General features: G+C 45.1%; 1 protein-coding gene across 2 annotated transcripts in view; it reads right to left on the bottom strand.

Moving 5' to 3' along the window:
- The window catches only part of LOC137428758 (deformed epidermal autoregulatory factor 1 homolog), a 242802-nt gene that overhangs the window by 175184 nt on the left and 46270 nt on the right, over positions 1-21348 (bottom strand). For both annotated transcript variants that reach the window (XM_068118657.2, XM_068118662.2), the window contains exon 2: positions 7980-8074. In XM_068118657.2, the coding sequence (XP_067974758.1) occupies positions 7980-8074 (95 nt within the window). The remainder of the gene's footprint in view (positions 1-7979; positions 8075-21348) is intronic.

Below are 21348 nucleotides of genomic sequence, written 5' to 3'. Positions count from 1 at the left end.
GTCACTCTACTCTGGACATGCTGCTTCTGCTTTCTCAACAATGGATGGAGGTCCTCAATGCCAAACAGGAAATTAGAGCTGTCTCCCTTGACATATCACGTGCCTTCGATACGGTCTGGCACCCCACTCTGCTCACTAAACTCTCCTCCTTCGGTATCCATGGAAATCTCCACGCATGGCTGGCGGACTTCCGCTCTAGTCGTAGTCAACGTGTGGCCCTGAATGGGTTTCTCTCATCTCCTCTTCCTGTTCAGGCTGGAGTTCCCCAAGGCAGTGTTCTGGGCCCTGTGCTTTTTCTGGTCTTCATCAATGATCTCTCTGACTCTCTTGAAAATCCTCTCTATCTCTTTACTGATGACTCTACTCTCTGTCGCTCCATTCCTCATCCCTCAGATCGGCAGTCTGCAGCCTCCTCACTCTCTGCAGACCTGGACAAAATCACAGACTGGGCAAACAAGTGGAACATGTCTTTCAATCCTGACAAATCTCACACTCTTACGATGTCTCTCCGAAAAGACCGACTGGACAACCCTCCCATCCACTTTCTGAATAATCCTCTCCAAGAAGTTCCGTCACTCAAGCTTTTGGGTCTCACTATCTGCCATGATCTTTCCTGGGAAAACCACATTTCAAATCTGGCCTCCAAAGCCAGTCGCCGACTGGGCATCCTCAGTCGTGTGAAGTCCTTCCTTGGCACACCTGAGCTCCTCACCACATACAAGGCTTTCATCCACAGCTCAATGGAATACTGCTCTCCCCTCTGTGCTGGTGCTCCTGCCTCACACCTAGCTCGTCTTCACGCTGTTAAAACCAAAGCGTTCAGAATCATTGGAATCTCCCGCGATGAAGCTAACTCCAAGGGCCTTTCACTCACTCACCGCAGGCAGGTTGGTGGTCTTTCCATCTTCTACCAACTCCTCTTTGGCCTTGCCCCCCCCCCCCCCCCAGCTCTCTCTGGGCTCTGTCCCCCAAATATTCCTACAGGTCGCACAAGATCTGCCTGCAACCCTCTTATGGTTAAACTGCCAAAATCAAGACTCTCTGCTCACCTTCACTCCTTCATTCCTCTTTTCTCCCGCCTCTGGAACAAACTCCCTCACTCTCTTCAATCCCCTCCTCCCTCCAGGTCTTTAAAACAGCTGTTCAGCACCATCTCTTAAGTTCCCCCATCCAAAACCTTGATCTTTTCTACCCCCGCTAATTTCACCCCAAATCCACTTTTTTGAAATACCAACTTCTGTCCTGGAAGTCCTTGGTGTCCTTGTGTTTTATACTTCTCCCACCCCCCCCCCCCCCCCCCCTTCCCACGCCTCCTCCCCCCAAGCCCTCTCCCTCCCACACATCTCCCGATGTCCCTGCTCTCAAATGTTGTGTTTGTGTGCTTCCCCTTCTCTCCCCATCTTGTCTACCGCTCCCTCTTTTTATATATTTTGTTTGTCTGTTTGATTTGTTTGTGCAATAAATGTTAGCTCTTTCATGAGCATCGATTCTGTATTTAAAAAAAAAACAAAAAAAAAAACTTATTACAGGTGAGGTTCCCTATCACGACAGCCAGACACCTACCTATGCAGATCTACATGGATCTAGATATTCCCCTCTACCCCCAAATTCATAACAATATATACATACTAGCAAGGGTACCCGGCATTGCCAGGCAACGACGGGTCGCTCCTTTCATCCCTTCCTCAGCCTCCTCCCACCCCACACTCCTTCCCTCCAGACTCCCACCCCACCCCTTCCCCTCTCTCATCCCCCAACACTCCCACTCTCTCCCCATGAGCTTGTGGCACAGAGACAAACTGATATGTATGATGTAAAGCAGTTCTCCGACCTGAGCAGAATGCCATCACGGTTTTGTCTGCAGCTCCTGGAAGAGTATCTTGCAGCGTTAATTAAAAGATGATAAATGTACATTTTTATGTCAGGTGCTGTCACAAGTAAATGAAAGTTTTAATAATAAATTAATAGTGTTGTATTACAGTACAATTAAAGTTGCCCACTCATTAAAGTAACACTAACAAACATCTTTATGCTTTTACGCCCTAGGGTGTGTAAAAGCATAAAGATCCGGATTTGCTATAAAGACCCTGCCTGTCAGGTTAGAAATCATAACCCGTCAAGATGCCGAAGCGATCGAAATACACTGCTCAGTTCAAGCTGAAAGTCATCCACTATGCGAAAAAGACAAATAACTGTGCTGCTGCACGAGAGTTCGGGGTCTCCGAAAAGATGGTTCGAGATTGGAAGAAGATTGAAACCAAACTGCAAACCATGCCGAAGAACAAATGTTCCAACCGGGGGCAGGCAGAATGTGGCCAGAGTGGGACACCAAAGTAGCAGAATGGGTCCAGGAGCACCATCGGAATGGATACATCATAACCAGAGGAGCAATATGAATGTATGCCCTGAAAGAAGCCAAGAAAGACAGCATCACTGAATTCAAGGCGAGTGCAGGGTGGTGTACGAGGTTCATGAGAGTACACAACTTGGTCCTGCGGCAGAAGACCAAGATCACACAACCGACTCCCGGCTGAACTCGAAGACAAGATCACTTACTTCCAGCATCCTCCAACCCCTGGATGTTTCGCGAAACAAACCCTTCAAGGACAGTGTCAGACGCATGTGGAATGAATGGATGATAGGAGAAAAGACATTCACAAAGGGGGGCAACATGCGTTCTCCATCACTGCCCACAGTCTGAAAGTGGGTCCGTGACGCCTGGGCCCAGTTGGATAAGGTCATTGTTGTAAAATCGTTTCTGAAGTGTGGAATTTCGAATGCTCTTGATGGAACACAGGACGATATCCTATGGAATGATGGTGATGATCAGGAAAGCGACGACACGCCCGTCGAGGACTGTGATGATCGGTATGATGATATGGTGCAGACGAGTGGCTGGCAGGAACTATTCGGGGAGAGTGATGATGACGAAAGTGACTTTGAAGGTTTCTGCCTTTAGGGACTTGTGTAATCCAACTTCAGCTCAACTTCAGCTCAAACAATATCTGTCTATAGTTACATGACTTATCTTTCACACTGTACTGCACCACATTTTCATTTTGTGCTGTCACTTCATCATCGATGCTTGTTTATCTCAATCATTATATGAATGAATGAATGATCGTTTTAAGGCCATTTTCCCCGCTAGAGCGGGGGTTAGCCTTGTGGGCCCAATGACAATCGTAGTTCCCTGTTTGAGGCAATGTTTTTATGGCCGGATGCCCTTCCTGACGCCAACCCTTGGTCACGCTCTTACGATGCGCAGGGATACGATGTACCTATTCTAAATCAGGGTACACACCGTGATCATTCATCCCAGCAAGCTGGTACTCAATTTGCCGACCTCGGAAGGATGACAGGCTGAGTCAACCCCCCTGGCGTTAATTCAGCGATCGACCGGGATTCGAACCCAGGATCCTGGGATCCCAAGCTGCACCCTAACCGCTAAGCCAACACCAGGCTTAGGCACCAGGCACCAGGTATATATATATATATATACACGTACAATATATGCACATCAGCACACTTAGCGAATTCAGCCTGGGGATTACATTCCCCTGATGCTGTTCCTCAAACAATATGTGAGACTCAGGTCCTCGAACAAACTGGGAGCCTCAAATCCTCAAACAACATGTGAGCCTCAGGTCCTCGAACAAACTGGGAGCCTCACATCCTCAAACAATATGTGAACCTCAGGTCTTCAAACAAACTGGGAGCCTCATATCCTCAAACAAACTGGGAGCCTCATATCCTCAAACAAACTGGGAGCCTCAGGCTGCTGGCAATGGCCCCCTGGGTCAACTTCACCTCCGGATAGCCCAGGAGACAAAATTTGTCGGAGCCATAAAAATGGAATTCGTTCATCACTACATTAAAGGTTTGACTTGACAGAGTGCTAGAATAGTCCTCCGGGAACAACCCCAGGTAGTATATAAGGTCAAATTGTAGTATCAGTTTTTAATCTGGAAGCCATCTTGTTGGCTAAGGGGTGTGACAGATTAACTCTGAAAAACTTGGGGTAGGGGAAACATGAATGCCTTTGTCTTTGCTATTCTTCAACCGATTGTGGTGATTTAGGAAGCATTGGATTTGCCTTTTATTGCACAAGGATAGTGCATGACAAAAATATAACGTTGACCCTGGTATGAGGGCGATAGAGGTCAAAAGGTCACGTGACTACAATATTACATACTTTTGTCAGTGATTTGAAAACATAAACCTGAAAGAGGTCCTCAGGCATGAACTTGCAACAGTGCCTTACTCTCTTGCACATTCAGATGGTAGTCATTGAAAAACACTTGTAATTGAACATGAAGATGACACTTGTGATTTTTTTGCATTTTGTCTCAAGGATTGGCCTTCTTTTCTCAAAGTTACAATTGCCTGTCTTTTTTATGGCATTAGCTGAGCTTTGGCACCCATGTTCATGCAATTTGAAACACAAAAACACTCATTAGACTGTATGGCTGGCCTTTCTGTAAACATTTTTTGCAACGACTGGCAATAATAGACATTGCATGTGATGAAGAAACTAAGCACAAACATTCATTCCACACAGAGCAGAGTATTTGTAAACAGTTTTTGCTCCTGAGATTAAACGTTAATAACATTAACTTTGCGTTTCGGTTTGGATTTAGTATTGCACCTTTCGACCTATTTAGAAAAATTGCTTTAAACCTACATTTCGTACAAGGAAGATGCATTGAAGCACAATATATCATCAGTAGATAAGCAGGTATATCTTTGGTAAGAGTTTTGTTCACATCTTATGCTCATTTTGCACATTAAACACATTATGTTGGGTGCACGTAAACTTTGGACTGGTACTGTACTTGTACCGAGTTTGAATGAGATCCCGTCAGCCTTTCTTAAGTTATCGTGGTTAGTGGGGCGGCTTAGCCCAAATATTCAAAAGAATTGTGCATTTTGTGATACAAGCACCAAATTTGGCACAAATGTACATTAATATGTTGCGAACATTTTCAGATATTGGGCCACTTGAAATTCCGTAATTTTGTTTTTTCAATTTTTTTCAAATTTCGTAATTTCAAATTTTTCGGGTGACACCGTCACAATTTCGGTCTTCGAGGCCGGCCAATAGGCAAAGTGTGACCGGAAGGGACGAGGTTCTCCTGACCACGTGGCCCTCGATCTGGGAAGCGAGAGGCGTTCCATTAGTGGACGCGCCCCTCACGCCCGACTTTTGGGCGGCCCCGGCAGGCCGTTTGTTTTGACGTTCCGTGACAGGCCCCGCACCCCCACCTCCGGGCCGACCGGAAGCTTGTGCTGAGTACATCATACCTGAACAACTCAGTGAGGCAGAACACAGCAGTGCACACCAGGGTGACCCCTTCAGTGCATAAACCAATTAACCTGTCCACTGCAGGGCATATAGAAATGAAGTTATTTTCTGCATATAATAATAATATAAGTTCAGTTCTATATAACAATTTCTGTTATCACCACTACCACTACAACTACCACTACTACAAGCTTTGTCTGGAATTTTGTGGACTAACAGACAAACAGACATACAGACAAGCTGGGATCAAAACATTACCTCCTTCCACCATTGAGTGTAGAGGTAAACATCATGGAAATTATATCATGCCCTAGATTTAATTCATGCTTACCCGTGTATTTGCTTCACTGGTTCACAAGGTCTTTTGCATACATGTAATTCAGACTCTCGTCTTCATTGCTGACCACACAATGTTCGCAACATATTAATGTACATTTGTGCCAAATTTGGTGCTTGTATCACAAAATGCACAATTCTTTTGAATATTTGGGCTAAGCCGCCCCACTATATCGGCCGGCCTCGAAGACCGAAATTGTGACGGTGTCACCCGAAAAATTTGAAATTACGAAATTTGAAAAAAAAAATTACGGAATTTCAAGTGGCCCAATCTATCTATAATTCCAGTAATCTCTGTGTGTGTGTGTGTGTGTGTGTGTGTGTCTGTGTGTGTGTTTGTTTGTTTGTCTGTGACCGCTGTTTCTCGACAACCACGGGTCCGATATACTTGCAGCTTGCCAGGTATATTGCTGGGGACCCGAGGATGTGCCTTTTCAAGGTTTGAAATTAATCGGACAAGTAGTTACCGAGCTATGGCGATTTCTTTACCAAACACCGCAAGCCGTTCGCTTTGGACCAAACCATTGCATGTAAATAGAGGGGGGGGTTCTGTGGTCGTTGCGAATGGACCAAACCATTCATGTAAATAGAGGGGGGGGGGGGGGTTCTGTGGTCGTTACTGCCACGTGGTTTCAAAGTTTTTTTTTGTTGTTGTTTGCACGCATGTTTTTTTGCACCCACGTACGGCCACGCCCTAGGATGTTTACACACACACACCCCTACACAAATTTTTTTTTTTTTTTTTTTTGGCAAGGAACGGGCACCCACGTACGGGCACGTCCTAACTTATATATAGTACGGGCATGCCCTAGTATCTGAAAATGTTCGCAACATATTAATGTACATTTGTGCCAAATTTGGTGCTTGTATCACAAAATGCACAACAGGTTTGCTATGCTGCTACACTAGGTAACTAAAAACGATCATCAAGGACACACGGACAGACAATCAAGAGAAACAAACCCAGCAATAGTGACAAACATCATAATAATCAACCATTCAAACCAAGCAAGAGAGATTAAAAGACACATCACAAATTTGGCAGAGAGGATATATCAGATATATAGATACTAGGGCGTGCCCGCACGTACGTGCTTGCCCGTACGTGCTTGCCCGTACGTGCGTGCAAAAAAACATGCGTGCAAACAACAACAACAAAAAAAAACTTTGAAACCACGTGGCAGTAACGACCACAGAACCCCCCCCTCTATTTACATGAAATGGTTTGGTCCATTCGCAAAGCCAAAGCGAACGACCACAGAACCCCCCCCCCCCCCTCTATTTACATGAAATGGTTTGGTCCATTCGCAAAGCCAAAGCGAACGGCTTGCGAGTACGGTGACCATACCTTGGGAACCACTTGTCCGATTAATTTCAAACCTTGAAAAGGCACATCCTCGGGTCCCCAGCAATATACCTGGCAAGTTTCAAGTATATCGGACCGGTAGTTGTCGAGAAACAGCGGTCACAGACAACACACACACACACACACACACACACACACACACACACACAGACACACACACATACACATAGAGATTACTGGAATTATAGATAGATATCAGATATAGAGAGGATAGCAGAGAGAGTATGTGATATGGACGAAATTATTAGATTTTGGTGATGTATATATGATGATCCGGATTCAGATCAGGCTAGTATAATTTGTAAGTGATTCTTCACCATTGGGAGATAGGGCCAAAAACCATAAGTTGCACAAGATGAAAAAACACAGAATGCAGAATCTCCAATTTACTATAGCATTCAAACAAGGAGAAAAATTCATGAGAAGAAAAGGCAAGAGTTTTCACAAGCAGAGGTCCATCAGTCCCAGGCTAGAGCTTCCAAGAGAGATAAGGGTACAAGAGCGATACAAGAGTGAGGAGCACAGGAAAGAGGTGAGAGGTGAGTGTTAATGAGCGCAAGGTCCATCAATTCCAATCCCAGAACCAGATCTTTATGGGCAATCCATGCCCCACCAGCATTGACTGTGCACCCCTCCCCCGACCTTCGCTCGAGGCCTGGAGTCTCTCAGGCCCCGGTACCCACCACAACCATGGCCTAAAAGTTCCTCCTCTGAGGTCCCAGCCCACCCCCTCCCGACAGGCTTACAAGCAGATTGAAGAGTCTTCTACTGCTGTGGGTGGGAGGGAATCTTACCATATCACCCTCCCTTTGTCTTACCTGGCCTAGTTCTGCTCAATATCGCAAAATGCAAGGGACTAGATACCTTACCTCTTATCGAAATCCTCCACGGTGGTACTGAGGACACCTTACCCTAACCGTATGTACAATATTAATATGCTGCATAAAGTATTAAAATGGAACTCATTATACTCACCAGCATGTGGTCTGTTAGAGTTGCTGCTTCTGATACACTTGTGGTGTAACTGCGATCTGATGAAGCTGTCACACCTGTGTATGTGATGGCAATACCTGAATAAAAACAGTCAGACAGGAGTGAAAACATTCGGTGGCAGACAATATCTTGGCAATATTACCAATAATATCTTGGTAGTAAGTCATTCTGTCAAACTGTTTCCTAACAATAATGTTTTGAAAAATCTATTTCCAAGGAGGAGGAAATATAGTTTTGAAAAATACATTTGCCCAGTAACTTCAAACTACAAACCAGTTCTTTTTTTTATAATCTCATGAGGAAAATTGATATTTTAAGCCAACATTTCACAGCAATGAGGAAAGCTTATTGCTTTGTGCCACTTCCGTAAGATCAGGCGGATCAGTTATGCCTTTTTAACAAACCTGATTGCCAGAATAAGCTGACAAAATTTTAACACGATTTAAGGTGACCTGGATTTCAACTACACAGCAAAGCATCAATCAGTAAGCCAAGACTGAGGAAATTAATTTTTGTTGTTCAATAATCTACAATAAAATAGCAAAGCTCTCATTTCTTTACAAATTCTATACATATCATGAATTCACCAACTAAACACACAATAAATGAAACAAACACACACAGCGGAGAGGAATACTGGAATTAAAATGCATTAAATCAGACTTTTTACAACTATATTTACACATCGTAACCCACAACTTCCAAGTGAAAAACAAATTATACAAATTTCAGAAAATTAATTTTAAAATAGAAAACTAGAATATATTGGTTGTAAGCCTGGTGTTGGCTTAGCGGTTAGGGTGCCGGCTTGGGATCCTGGGATCCTGGGTTCGAAACCCAGTTGATTGCTGAATTATCGCCAGGGGGGTTGACTCAGCCTGTTATCCTTCCGAGGTCGGCAAATTGAGCACCAGCTTGCTGGTAATTCCCTGCGTGTCGCAAGAGTCAACTAACAGGGCTGGTGGCAGGAAGGGCATCCGGCCATAAAACATTTCCTCAAAAAGGGGACCACGGTGCCAAAAAAAGGCCAACCCCTGCTCTGCGGGGAAAAATGGCCTCCAAAGGCGATTCAATATCTTGGTTGGATAAATGTCCACCCCACTGAGTTAATACTTGGTGGAAGCACCTTTTACAGCTGTGAGTCTGTTGGGATAGATCTTTACCAACTTTGCACACCTTGATTGGGCAATATTTGCCCATTTTCTGAACAAAACTGTTCAAGCTCAGTCAAGTTGCGTGGGGAACGTTGATGGACAGCAATCTTTAAGTCATGCCACAGATTTTCGATTGGATTTAGGTCGAGGCTCTGACCGGGCCACTCAAGGACATTTATCTTTTTGTTCCTTATCCACTCCAGTGTAGCTTTGGCTGTGTGCTTCGGGTCGTCATGCGGAAAGGTAAAATTGTGTAGCTTGTGCAGCAATTATTGGGATTTAAAAAAAAATTCATTTGTAGTTACCTCCACCACCAAAGGTGGATGGAGGTTATGTTTTCACCCCTGTCTGTCTTTCTGTTTGTTCGTTACTTGCGAAAAAAAAATTTTTTTTCACAAGTATGTTGATCACTCCGGTTTTGTGTGTGTTTGTGTTTTTTGTCTGTCTGCTCACTTATACTTGCCGATCTTCATGTCACAATTTTAAACCGATCTTCACGAAACTACACCACATGGTAGAGTTCGTGGTCCAAAAAAATCCTACATATTTTTGAGGTCAAAAGGTCAACATTGGCCAAATGTCAACCTTTTTTTTTCAATTTTCTAAAATCCTAAATTTTCATCCGATTGACTTGAAATTTGAAGAGGATTTTCATATAAGCAAACTGAATTCAACCACCAACTATGTTTGAGATCAACACAGACAAAAAGGTCAACACAGGCCAAATGTCAACCACTTTTTTTCAATTTTCTAAAATGCTCAATTTTCACCCGATTGACTTCAAATTTGAATAGGATTTACATATCAGCATACTGGATTCAAACAACAACTATTTTGGAGATCAACATAGGCCAAAAGGTCAACATAGGCCAAAAGGTCAACAACCTTTTCAAATTTCTAAAATCCTCAATTTTCATCCGATTGACTTGAAATTTAATTAGGATTAACATATCAGCGGACTGAATTCAACCACCAACCATTTTTAAGATCAACATAGGTCACAAAGTCAACATAGGCAAAAAGTCAACCTTTTTCAAATTTTTAAATCATCAATTTTCATCTGATTGACTTCAAGTTTGAATAGCATTTTCACATCAGCTAACTGAATTCAACCACCAACTATTTTTCAGATCAGCATAGGCCAAAAGGTCAACATAGGCAAAATTTCTAAAATTGTCAATTTTCATCCGATTAACTTAAAATTTGAAGACGATGTGCATATCTGGTCTGGTCAATGAATTCAGGCCCCAACTATTTTTGAGGTCAACATAGGCCAAAAGGTCAACATAGGCTAGATTTCTAAAATCCTCAATTTTCATCCTATTAACTTAAAATTTGAATAGGATTTTCATTTCCGCCAGCTGAATTCAATCGCCAACTATTTTTGAGATCAAACTAGGCCAAAAGGTCAACATAGGCCTAAGGTAAATCGTTAACCAAATCACTCACCAACTAATCACTCCCTTTTACCAAATTTCTAAAATCCTCAATTTTCATCCGATTGACTTGAAATCTGAATAGGATTTGCATATTAGCTTACTGAAACCAACCACCAACTATTTTTGAGGTCAACATAGACCAAAAGTTCAACATAGGCCAAAAGGTCAACATAGGCCAAATTTCCTAAATTGATAATTTTCATCCGATTAACTTAATGTGAAGAAGATTTGCTAATCAGGTCACATAATTCAACCACCAATTATTTGTAAAGTCAAAAGGATGCTCTACCGAGTGCCATTCTACTTTGTTCGCTTTTGCCAAGTGTCACTCTTTTTTTTTTTTTTTTTTTTTTTGTATACAAGATCGAGGCTCGTGAAAGAGCTAACATTAATCACACAAAAAGTCAAACCGACACAGAAAACACAAAATAAGGGGAGCGGTCGACAACATGGGGAGAGAGTGGGAAGGACACAAACACAACATTTGAGAGCAGGGACATCGAGAGAACTGTGGGAGGGAGAGGGCTTGGGGGGAGGTGGGAGCGGTATAAAACATTTGGACACTGCAAGGACTTCCAGGAAGGAAGGTGTAATTTCAAAAAAGTGGATCTGGGGTGAATTAGCGGGGGTAGAAAAGATCAAGGTTTTGGATGGGGGAAGATAAGAGATAGTGGTGAACAGCTGTTTTAAAGACCTGGAGGGAGGAGTGGGATTGAAGGGAGTGGGGGAGTTTGTTCCAGAGGTGGGAGAAAAGAGGAATGAAAGAGTGAAGGTGAGCAGAGAGCCTAGATTTTGGCAGTTTCACCATGAGAGTTGCTGGCAGATCTTGTGCGACCTGTAGGAATATTTGGGGGACAGAGCACAGAGAGAGCTGGGGGAGCAAGGCCGGAGAGGAGTCGGTAGAAGAGAAAAAGACCACCAACCTGCTTGCAGTGAGTGAGTGAAATACTGTGTTTATTTAAATAAATACTGTGTTTTAAATACTGTTTACTGTTTACTTTATTTAATATTTACTAGGGCATTGCCCGTACTATATCTATATCTAAAATTATATCCCCCCCCTCTATTTACATGAAATGGTTTGGTCCAAAGCGAACGGCTTCCGGAGTTTGGTAAAGAAATCGCCATCGCGTGCACAAACGCGCAGGAAAGCGAATGAATCGCAAATTCGTTTTTATTAGTTTTAAAACATAGTTTAACGCCAACATAGTTTGCAAACGTGAAATAAATGAATACGCTCTCAAATGTGCCATCCGAGGCAGAGTGTGTCCGCCACGTTCGGCACACGCGATAGTTCGCTGCTCTCTGATTGGTTGAATCGTTTTTTGGACATAGCTCGGTAAGTAATTGTCCGATTAATATGAAACCTTGAAAAGGCACATCCTCGGGTCCCCAGCAATATACCTGGCAAGTTAAAAGTATATCGGACCCGTGGTTGTCGAGAAACAGCGGTCACAGACAAACGTACAAACAGAGATTACTGGAATGCATGCCCGTACTATATATATATATCTAAAATTATATCCCCCCCCTCTATTTACATGAAATGGTTTGGTCCAAAGCGAACGGCTTGCGAGTGGTGACAATCCCCCCCCTCTATTTACATGAAATGGTTCGGTCCAAAGCGAACGGCTTCCGGAGTTTGGTAAAGAAATCGCCATCGCGTACACAAACGCGCAGGAAAGCGAATGAATCGCAAATTCGTTTTTATTAGTTTTAAAACATCGTTTAACGCCAACATAGCGCCAACATAGTTTGCAAACGTGAAATAAATGAATACGCTGTCAAATGTGCCATCCGAGGCAGAGTGTGTCCGCCACGTTCGGCACACGCGATCGTTCGCTGCTCTCTGATTGGTTGAATCGTTTTTTGGACATAGCTCGGTAAGTAATTGTCCGATTAATATGAAACCTTGAAAAGGCACATCCTCGGGTCCCCAGCAATATACCTGGCAAGTTAAAAGTATATCGGACCCGTGGTTGTCGAGAAACAGCGGTCACAGACAAACGTACAGACAGACAGACAGAGATTACTGGAATTATAGATAGATACTGTTTACAGTTTTTTATACTGTTATACTTAATATTTATACTGTTTTACTTTCTTTAATAAATACTCTTTGCAAATTTACAACCTGTAAATAAATACTGTGTTTGGTACTTCCAACCTGGCCATCATTGTCATTTCCCATCCATTGACCTAGCATCGCCCAAATTAAAACCGCTCAATCGGGTCCAATAGTGTAACGGCACGGGTCACGCGACGCACAACCGCTCGGGCGTCAGGAATAAGTGTGACTTGTGCAGAATTCAGTCCCCATCCTCACGGCTGCATGTGTACTATGAGTGATTTTTCATTTGTTTGTTTGTTTGTTTGTCTGTCTGTGAACAATTGAGATCTACTGCACCGTTTTCAAAAGGTTGTGGATGGATTCGGACGAAATTTGGCAGAGAGGTAGTGTATGTGACACGAAGAAGAAGAACCACCTTTAGAGGCCATTTTTCCCAGCAGAGCATGGGTTGGCCTTTTTCGGGCACCTTGGTTCCCTTTTTGAAGCAAAAGCTTTTGACCGTTTGCCCTTCACGTGACTCGTGGCGGTCCCTCTCGGCTCTCCCCCCGTTGGTATTTTTGTGCACATAAGATTGTTCACGGTTCTGTTTAAATATTATTTAAATATGTATAACCTTTCCCCTTCAGTGTTTTACTCAGTGGTATTTTACAACACGCTGTTTTTCTTCCTATTTAAAAGGCTTTTCTCAATTTCCTCTCCAACTCATTCCACCTCAAAAAAAAGAAATTCAATATCTTATACGTCTCCCTCACTACATGGTCTAAATTCACATTCATTCCATCCCTCCTCCATCATTCTGAACCGGATTGCTAACTTGAAAATCACAACAAACCCAATTTGTTTTCAATGTTCGTCTTTCATTAATCATCCACTTTCTAAACTCCCCTCTTGCCCCTCCCATCCAAATCCCTCCCCTTGCACCTACACTCCTAAACTCCCCCCTTGCCCTGCCACTCTTAAACTCCCCCCCTACCCCTCCACTCCTGAACTCCCCCCTTGCCCTTCCATTCCTGAACTCCTCCCTTGCCCTTCCCCTCCTAAACTCCCCCCTCACTCCTCCCCTTCAAAACTCCCCCCCAACCCCTCCCATTCAAATCTCCCCCCATACCATTCCTCTCCAATTCTCCCTCCTCCCCCCTCCTCCTCAAAGCTGCCTCCTCCCCACTTCGTCTCCCTTCTATCTCATACCTCCACCCCCCCCCCCCCCAACCTTCTTCTTTCCTCTGTCCCCCCTCAAACAACCCCTCTCTGTGCCTCATCCCTTCACCTTCAAACCTTTCATCCTCCTCATCCTTCCCTTTCTTGGAACTCTTCTGCAATCGCTGACACACTAACAACTGCTCTCCCTACCTCCCCCTCTCATCCTTCATCTTACCCTACTCCTCCCCTCCCCTGTCCTGTACCCGATGCTCCCCCTCTCTCTTCATTAACGGTATGGACCTCAAACATCCGGGGCCTTCGCTCAAACCTGACTGATCTCTCCATACAGGTTGCTTCTGACAATCCAGACTTGATCTGCTTAACAGAGACTTTCCTCCTTCAAGATGTCTCTGATTCCTTAATATCTCTTCCTGGTTACTCCCTCCTCCGGTATGATAGACCTGAGCCTCGGCCTGGTGGTGGGGTGGCTATCTTTATCAAAAACTCTCTTCCTCACTCTCCTTGCACTGCCCTCTCTCCTCCTCACCCCCAGGAGTACCTCTGGCTACGGCTTCCTCTCCGCTCCCACCTTTTGTTCATATGTGTTCTGTACCGTCCCCCAAACAGTGATGACTCCATCTACATTTCACTGTCTGACAACATGGACCAACTTCTATCCACTCATCCCAACTCTCTCTTCCTCATATGTGGTGACTTCAATTGTCATCATGCCACCTGGTTGGGTGTGGGTTCCTCTCTCACCAGTCATGGCACCTCAGCAAAGGACTTCTGTGACTCACTGGGATTGACACAATCTGTCAATTTCCCGACCCGGATCTCAGCCAATGGAGTATCTTCTCTTCTAGACTTGGTTATGACTAACTTCCCTGCTAATGTCTGCTGCTCTTCTTCTGCTCCAATCGGTTCTTCTGATCATGTGCTTGTCAAAGTGGACATCTCTCTGGCCATTCTCAGAGAGCCTCCTCAGCGTCGACGAGTCTGGCATTTCACTCAGGCCGACTGGGACGGTCTTCAAGCAGCCATCAATCGTCTGGATTGGTCTCCCATCTCCACTGCCTCTGACATCAATTCTTCCTGGGAATTCTTCCAAAGCAAACTGATCTCTCTCATGCACAGATTTATCCCATCTCGCCTTCAGTTGTCTTACCCTTCCTCCCGTCCATGGTACACTGAATCTTGTGGTGAGGCAGTTGCCCTGAAACAACTTGCCTTTGCCTCTTGGAAGGCTAATCCAACTGAAGGAAATCTCAGTTCCTTCCACCAAGCTCGGAACAAGTGTGTGTCTACCCTCAGGAGTGCCAGGAAGCACTATCTCTCCTCACTCAAGAATGAACTCTCGAACCTGTCTCCTTCCTCCAAATCCTGGTGGCGTCTGGTCAAATCCGTTTCTGGTGTTTGTTCCCCCTCCATCCCCTCCCTTACCTCAAATGGCCACACAGTTGACATCGCACGTGACAAAGCCGAATGCCTCAACTCTGTGTTTGCCTCAAAATCCTTAGTCCCAAACCCATCTCTCTCTGTTCCCACCTTTCCCAGTCGAACCAAACTGCTCCTGGACTCTGTGACCTTCTCTCCTGACAAGGTGGAGGAGTTTTTGTCAAACCTCGACTCTGATTCTGCAACTGGACCAGATGGCATCAGCTCACGGGTCCTAAAATCCTGCTCTGCCGCTCTATCTCACCCTCTCTCTGTTCTTTTCACCCTATCCTTTGCTCAAGGTCATCTGCCAGCATCCTGCAAATCAGCAAACATTACCGCTTTACACAAAAAAGGTGCAAAAACAGATCCTTGCAACTACAGACCAATCAGCCTGCTCCCAATTATCAGCAAAGTCATGGAATCCATCATTGCTTCGGATATGAAATCCTTCCTCTTCTCCAATGGCTTGATCTCTGATCATCAATTTGGTTTCAGACCAGGTCACTCTACTCTGGACATGCTGCTTCTGCTGTCTCAACAATGGATGGAGGTCCTCAATGCCAAACAGGAAATCAGAGCCGTCTCCCTTGACATATCACGTGCCTTCGATACGGTCTGGCACCCAGCTCTGCTCACCAAACTCTCCTCCTATGGTATCCATGGAAATCTCCATGCATGGCTTGCGGACTTCCTCTCTGGTCGTAGTCAACGTGTGGCCCTGAATGGATTTCTCTCATCTCCCCTTCCCGTTCAGGCTGGAGTTCCCCAAGGCAGTGTGCTGGGCCCTGTGCTTTTTCTGGTCTTTATCAATGATCTCTCCGACTCTCTGGAAAATCCTCTGTATCTCTTTGCTGATGACTCCACTCTCTGCCGCTCCATTCCTCTTCCCTCAGATCGGCAGTCTGCAGCCTCCTCACTCTCTGAAGACCTGGACAAAATCACAGACTGGTCAAACATGTGGAACATGTCTTTCAATCCTGACAAATCTCACACTCTTACTATGTCTCTCCGAAAAGATCGACTGGACAACCCTCCCATCTACTTTCTCAACAATCCTCTCCAAGAAGTTCTGTCGCTCAAGCTTTTGGGTCTCACCATCTGCCATGATCTTTCTTGGGAAAACCACATTTCCAAGCTGGCCTCCAAAGCCAGTCGCCGACTGGGCATCCTCCGTCGTGCGAAGTCCTTCCTAGGCACACCTGAGCTCCTCACCACATACAAGGCTTTCATCCGCAGCTCAATGGAATACTGTTCTCCCCTATGGGCTGGTGCTCCTGCCTCACACCTGGCTCGGCTTCACGCTGTTGAATCCAAAGCTTTCAGAATCATTGGAATCTCCCGCGATGAAGCTATCTCTGAGGGCCTTTCACTCACTCACCGCAGGCAGGTAGGTGGTCTTTCTGTCTTCTACCGACTCCTCTCTGGCCTTGCTCCCCCAGCTCTCTCTGTGCTCTGTCCCCCAAATATTCCTACAGGTCGCACAAGATCTGCCAGCCACCCTCTGATGGTTAAACTGCCGAAATCTCGGCTCTCTGCTCACCTTCACTCTTTCATTCCTCTTTTCTCCCGCCTCTGGAACAAACTCCCACACTCACTTCAATCACACTCCTCCCTCCAGGTCTTCAAAACAGCTGTTCACCACCATCTCTTATCTTCCCCCATCCAAAACCTTGATCTTTTCTACCCCCACTAATTCACCCCAGATCCACCTTGTTTGAAATTCCAACTTCTTTCCTGGAAGTCTTGGCAGTGTCCATATGTTTTATACCTCTCCCACCCCCCCCCCCCCCCCTTCCCATGCCTCCCCCCAAAGCCCTCTCCCTCCCACAGTTCTCTCGATGTCTCCATGTCTCTCGGTCCCTGCTCTCAAATGTTGTGTTTGTGTCCTTCCCCCTCTTGTCTACCGTTCCCGATGTTATTTGTTTTGTGTGTCTGTTTGTCTTTCTGTGTAATTAATGTTCGCTCTTTCACGAGCCTCGATCTTGTATACAAAAAAAAAAAAAAAAAAAAATGTTTTATGGCCGGATGCCCTTCCTGCCGCCAACCCTGTTGGTCATCTCTTGCGACACACATGGAATTACCAGTGAATTGGTACTCAATTTGCCGACCTCGGAATGATGACAGGCTGAGTCAACCCCCCTGGTGTTAATTCAGCGATCGACCGGGATTCGAACCCAGGATCCTAGGATCCCAAGCCGGCACCTTAACCGCTAAGCCAACACGAGGCTAAAGTGTATGTGACACGGACGAAATGATTAGATTTTGGTGAAGATCCGGATTCGGATCCGACTAGTAGAATTTTTAAGTGATTCTTCACGATTGGGAGATAGGGCCAAAAACGATATATAGCACGATGTCTCAAAAGGTTGTGGACGGATTTGGACGAAACTTGGTGGAGATGTTGTGAGTTTGACAAGAACGAATAGATTCGATATTGGTGAAGATCTGAATATGGATTCGGATACGAGAATTATTTAATTTTGAAGTGATTCTCCACCATTGAGTGATAGCGCTAAAACCAACATATAGCAGGATATCTCAAAACGTTATGGATGGATTTGGACGAAACTTGGCGGAGAGGTTGTGAGTGTGACAAAGACTAATTAATTCGTTTTTGGTAAAGATCTGAATATGGATTCGGATACGAGAATTATTTAATTTTTAAGTGATTCTTCACCATTGGGAGATAGGGCCAAAAATAATGCATAGCAAGATATCTCAAAAAGTTGTGGACGGATTTGGAAGAAACTTGGTGGAGAAGTTGTGTGTGTGACAAGGAATAATCGATTCGGATAGATTATTCCTTGTCATTCGGATCGATCTGAATCTAGATAGAAGAATTTAAGTGATTCTTCACCATTGAGTGATAAGGCCAAAAACTACGAGTACGGTATATAGGAGCATGTCTCAAAAAGTTATGGACGAGTTATGACAAAACTAGGTACATAAATTGGTTAGGCGACAAGAACAAGCTGATTTTATTTTGGTTCAGGTCTGGTTTTTTTAATATATTCAATGAATACAATGCAAAATGATTTTCTGCGTTCTTCCAGACGAGGAAGTGAATACTGAGCCAAAACTTGTTGGTAAGTTCAGCATTTGGATCACAATATTATGCGAAGAGCACGTTTTTTAACTGTTTCAATGCTAAAGTTTTGTTGTTTTGTAAGTGCTCCACTCCAGACAGGTGCTGCATATTCGGTAAGAGACCGAATATTACTTTTGTAAATGATGAGCATGTCTTGAGGCGGTAAACCATGACGTTTCAAAAGATGTAACGTGGAGTTTACTATTTGCACGTTTTTAAATACTCTCCACATGAGCTTCCCACTTTAAAACATTATGAATATAAACACCTAAGACTTTCGCTGTGCATTCATGTTGGAGCTGATGGTTTCCGATCCACACAATTGGTTCATTTGGAGGATTTAGCATGATTGAAATATCCATTTTGATACATTTTGCAGGGTTTAACCTCATATTATTGCATTGAGACCATTTCAAAGAGGTTATTAGCTGCTAATTGTATATTAGAAGGCTGGTGTGATTGATGATATTGTTATGGATCCGTCACTTTCGCCTTTGTTGTTATGACATACTTGTAGGATTTTTAGTTTCAGGTAATATTGTTGTTAAGATTTATGTGTGAAATGGAGATGACTTTAGCAAAAGGTAAAAATAAATGTTTGTGGAGGAAAAATAAAAACGCGGGAAAGAAACCGGAAGAAGTTAGAGGAGAAAAATCGGTGGGTAAAAGAGACAGCCGTGAGTCGCATCGAAGCTGCGAGAGGACCTCCTCAATATTGGTCGCGAATGAATTGAGGCTTCCTGTGAAAGGGATTGCCCTTTTCGGGTGGATTTTTCGGGTGACACCGTCACAATTTCGGTCTTCGAGGCCGGCCGATAGGCAAAGTGTGACCGGAAGGGACGAGGTTCTCCTGACCACGTGGCCCTTGACTTGGTTTGTCCGCACAATGTGGGCGCTTTCAGGATGAACTTTAGCCGGGGAGCGTTTGGGCGCCCCAGTCTGATACTGCCGCCCACGCGCAGAACACCTTGTGAGTGCACGTGGGTCCCGGCGGTCCCACTGGCCTAGCGCTACCATGTTTAGACAGCGAACTCCATCCCCGGGCACCGGCACCTACTCCCGGAAGTTTGAGAGATCAGCAGTGCCGGGCACGGTAGGACACCCGCGGAGCCCTGGCGGACCGGGGACACGCGAGCCTACGCGTTAGCGTGCTACGGCGGAATCAACGGCTTCGGCCACGGCCGGGCCGATACTCGGCTCGGTCGCCCGGAAATGAACTGGTTCGACGCCCGCGCTAGAGAGGTCGCGGGTGACTGAGATGTATTAACAAATGATTAATTAATTTGAGACGTCCGATTTCTAGTGTTTGGAAATTTGGAAGAGCTTGACCCTAGCCTTTCCCTTGCGAGGGCAAGGAGGAACTTAACACTTGACACTTAAGCTTAGTTTGAAGTACACCCTGCCAGCGCCCACGGCGGGACGGCAGGGCAACCAGAAGGGACGAGGTTCTCCTGACCACGTGGCCCTCGATCTGGGAAGCGAGAGGCGTTCCATTAGTGGACGCGCCCCTCACGCCCGACTTTTGGGCGGCCCCGGCAGGCCGTTTGTTTTGACGTTCCGTGACAGGCCCCGCACCCCCACCTCCGGGCCGACCGGGCGACCGGAATGAATCCCGGTGTCCCGATCCGAACCTTCAGAGCGGGCCGGCTGGGGAGTGCCAAGCACCCCGTACCTGCACTTTCCGTCCCTGCGGTCCCAAATACCGGAACCACCCGAATACCACTTTATTCGACAGAATGAGATGCGGCCTACAGCCTTAGAAAACCAGCCCTATATAAGTCAATACCTCCAACGACACAGGCGCGCATTCGTGCCGCGTGACGTGGTGACGTCATCGCGCTTTCACCTTAAAAGACCCATTTGATATAAGTTAATATTCTGATATAAGCCCTAGAAAACCAACCCTATAGAAGTCAAATGGTCCAATAAAGGGTGATGGGAGGGTGATGGGAGGGTGATGGCAGGGTGATGGCAGGGTGATGGGAGGGTGATGGCAGGGTGATGGGGGAGGGTGATGGGGGAGGGTGATGGGGCCTCCCTATAGAAGTCAGTACCTCCAACGACACAGGCGCGCATTCGTGCCGCGTGACGTGGTGACGTCATCACACTTTCACCTCAAAAGACCCATTTGATATAAGTTAATATTCTGATATAAGCCCTAGAAAACCAACCCTATATAAGTCAATACCTCCAACGATACTGCGAAAACATCGTCCCATACTGCGATTGCAATTAAACCTGCGTCTCAGGTTTTGGTACCGAGTGTGAACTATTGTTGGCGGGAAAGCAAGTGCCTCCATTACAGGCCGATATGCCATTTTTCCTCGAGGAGGCCGTCCGCCTGGTGCATTGTGTTTTGTCATTGGGATTCCCATATCGACATCTTTGTGTTGATTGCCGTTGGTTTCTATATCGGCTTAATTCTCATATCGACCTTTTCGTGTTGATCGCCGTTGGTTTCCATATCGGCTTAATCGTTGGTGGACGTGAGGCGTGGATTGCACTCTCGTTTTGGGGGATCGTTATCCCATGCCGCCCGCTGCCCGACCTCTCACCTCGTAATATCACTGTTGGTGGGGCAGGGATTGCCCATAAAGATCTGTATATCGTCACCTTCGTGCCATTCTTGCTCAAGTCGAAAAAAGCGTTTAAGACATAACCACAAAAAACGTTTTTTTTTCAGCCATCTGGATCAGTACTGAATTTAAATTCTGTTAAGTGAAGAAAACCTACATTATCATTGCATGCAATTGTAGAGAAACATGTAACTAAGCTAAATTTATAAATAACAGAGATTATAAATCACCGTGAGCAATTTTGGCTTGGGCAATTATGGCACGGAGAAGTGCTAGAGACAATATTGCTCACGGTTCTACCTAAATGCTGATGACCCTTTGGAACGAATAATCAAGAAATTAATTTTTATGATACATTGACTTTGTTTTCATTTATACACTAGTTTTTTTAGGTCATCTCCTTCCGGAGATAGGTCACTAATAATGCCGGTCTCGATGTCCGT

This window comes from Myxine glutinosa, chromosome 1 (genome assembly GCF_964187855.1).
Source record: "Myxine glutinosa chromosome 1, kmMyxGlut1.1, whole genome shotgun sequence".
In the NCBI taxonomy this organism is placed as follows: Eukaryota; Metazoa; Chordata; class Myxini; order Myxiniformes; family Myxinidae; genus Myxine; species Myxine glutinosa.
Note: the sequence above shows the minus strand (reverse complement) of the source record. Positions and strands in the feature narration are given on the sequence as shown.